The sequence below is a fragment of the Myotis davidii genome, unplaced genomic scaffold, assembly GCF_000327345.1.
Source record: "Myotis davidii unplaced genomic scaffold, ASM32734v1 scaffold187, whole genome shotgun sequence".
Lineage (NCBI taxonomy): Eukaryota > Metazoa > Chordata > Mammalia > Chiroptera > Vespertilionidae > Myotis > Myotis davidii.
Window position 1 is genome coordinate 315,403 of NW_006383018.1, and position 2,634 is coordinate 318,036.

The following is a 2,634-nucleotide window of genomic DNA, read 5'->3' on the forward strand; positions in this document are numbered from 1 at the left end:
GGAAGTTGGACCCTTATCTTACATCATACACAAAAAGTAACTTGAAATGAATTGAAGATTTACATGTAGGTCCTGAAACTATAAAACTCCTAGAATAAAAGATAGGTAGAAAGCTCCTTAACAATGATCTTGGCAATAATTTTTTGGGATATGACACCAATAGCACAGGCAACAAAAGGAAAAATAAACAAGTAGGACTATATTAACCCATGAAACTTCTGCACAGCAAAGAAAAACATTAAAAAAAGACAACCTATGGAATAGAAGTAAATATTTGCAAATCACATACTGATAAGGAATTAAAATCCAAAATATATATATATGGAACTCATACAATTCAATAGCAAAATAAAAAACAATCTGATTTAAAAATAAACTGAGGAACTAAATAGCCTTGTCTTTTTTATTTCCAAAGAAGCCATCCAAAAGATGAACAGTTACATGAAAAGGTGCTCAATATCACACTAATCACCAGGGAATGCAAATCAAAACCACAATGAGATAACACTTGACATTTGTTAGGATGGCTGTTATGAAAAAGACAACAGCAGAGAGGACAATGAGCAAGTGGGTCAAAATATAAACAATTAGTAAATCTGAAGGGTAAAGAGTAAAGTGAGTTCCCTGCTTCCAACTTCTCTGTAAGTTTGAATTTAATATTTTTTAAAATCCTCACACAGGAGAGAGAGAGAAAGAGAGAGAGAGAGAGAGAGAGAGAGAGAGAGAGAGAGAGAGAGAGAGAAACATCAGTGTGTGAGAGACATGTTGATTGGTTGCCTGTTGTAAGCGCCCTGACCGGGAATTGAACTTCGGTATGTGCCCTGACCAGAATCAAACCCATCACCTTTTGGTGCATGGGATGACGCTCCAATCAACTGAGACACCCAGACACTCAGAATTTAACAAAATTTTTAAGAGGTCAAAAAATATATACCCTAGGCTATACTGTCCCTCATATTCCCAGAAGTTTCTTATGAGACTATCCCATTTTTCCCTTCTGATATTCCAACATTTGAGAAAACTGAACTATCTCTGATGAATTTAATTACTGTCCAAAGATTTGTTGTGGCCCTGATTACCAAATTGTCAGCAAATGAGATATGAAATAATTTTGACCAAACCCAATCACTCATCAAATATAATTCTCTCAGTGGGTGGATGACTGTTTCTGATGATGTAGTAGGTTATGAGGCACTAAGTTGGAACTGAAAAGAGTGTTGTCTAGCTTCTTTGGCTTTTATCATTTTGAATACCTTTGTTAAACTAGCCCAAGGGTTTGAATGTACTTTCCAGATACCTTGCAATTCCATACCCCTTTTACCAAAATTACATTAACATGCAAATTTGTTACTAAAAAAAATAAAAAATTTCAAACGGCTAATTGGCACCCAGCTTCCCAATTTGGAGAACTTAGTTCTTCCCACTTACCATACCCTCATCAGGGTCATAGAGCCTCTGGATCAGCTGGACCGTCGTGCTTTTCCCACAGCCGCTGTTCCCAACCAGGGCCACGGTCTGCCCACTCCGAACCTGCAGGTTGAGGCCCTTCAAGATCTGGGAGGAAAAGAGCAAAAAAGAACACACTTCACAGCAAAGTCCTAAAAGGGGAGTAATTTGATTCAATGTTAAATTTGAAAAACTATGCAATAGGCCCTTCCCCCCGTGGGCCCAGCGTGACTGAGGAGTTGGGTTTCCACCCCCAGGCCACACACTCCTGTAGGTGGTGCTCCTGTGGGTGCTCTGAGCAGCACAGAGCCCGCAGACCGAGGCCCTGGGGCCTACGGGTGTGCGGCATCAGGAGGCAGTGCACCCACCCCAATCTGCTCTCATTGAGTAGCAGGAATTGGTCTTCTATTTTAGTGCGTAAATTCACAGAGAAACATGAATGGATAACAACAGAAAATGGTATTGGAACAGTGAGAATCTGCAATTTTGTACAGGAAGCGCTGCGAGGTGTTGTTTACTGTAGTCTGTCTTAAACTGGGACAAAATTGATCAAACAAGATGAATTTGGTGCTTAGGAATGTGTGAAAGCTGCTAGCAAACTCTATTCTCCTCTATCAGAAGTAACTGCACTTAATGCAGCTCTTGCAGGGAAGCCAGGACTTGCCAGCACATCTTGTCATGAAGATGGTTGGCTGACCAAGATGACACCGAGTAACCCTGCAGAACCAGATGAGCCAATGAGTGAAGAAGCATGTGAGAAATACATAAAATCTATAGAGGAGTGAAAATGGAAACCCCCTCCACTAAATAAAGTTGTCCAGCATAGTTGGCTAAAATTAGTTGTGGATAAAAGATTTAGCAACTTTTAGCAGTACCAATGGAAAAAGTAACTACAACAATGCTACTGGAAGAAAATACCCCTTAACTTTCTAACAATTACAGATAAACACAATATGTACCTCCTCCCAACACCCTATAGCAGTGATGGCGAACCTATGACACGCATGTCAGAGGTGACACGCGAACTCATTCTTTTGGCTGATTTTTCTTTGTTAAATGGCATTTAAATATATAAAATAAATATCAAAAATATAAGTCTTTGTTTTACTATGGTTGCAAATATCAAAAAAATTCTATATGTGACACAGCACCAGAGTTAAGTTAGGGTTTTTCAAAATGCTGGCAGGC

The 2,634-nt window shown here is 39.4% G+C and overlaps 1 protein-coding gene across 4 annotated transcripts in view; it reads right to left on the reverse strand.

The window, feature by feature from the left end:
* Positions 1-2,634, reverse strand: part of ABCB4 (ATP binding cassette subfamily B member 4) — a 68,555-nt gene that overhangs the window by 40,837 nt on the left and 25,084 nt on the right. For all 4 annotated transcript variants that reach the window (XM_006779163.2, XM_006779164.2, XM_015558274.1 and 1 more), the window contains one exon: positions 1,429-1,554. In XM_006779163.2, the coding sequence (XP_006779226.1) occupies positions 1,429-1,554 (126 nt within the window). The remainder of the gene's footprint in view (positions 1-1,428; positions 1,555-2,634) is intronic.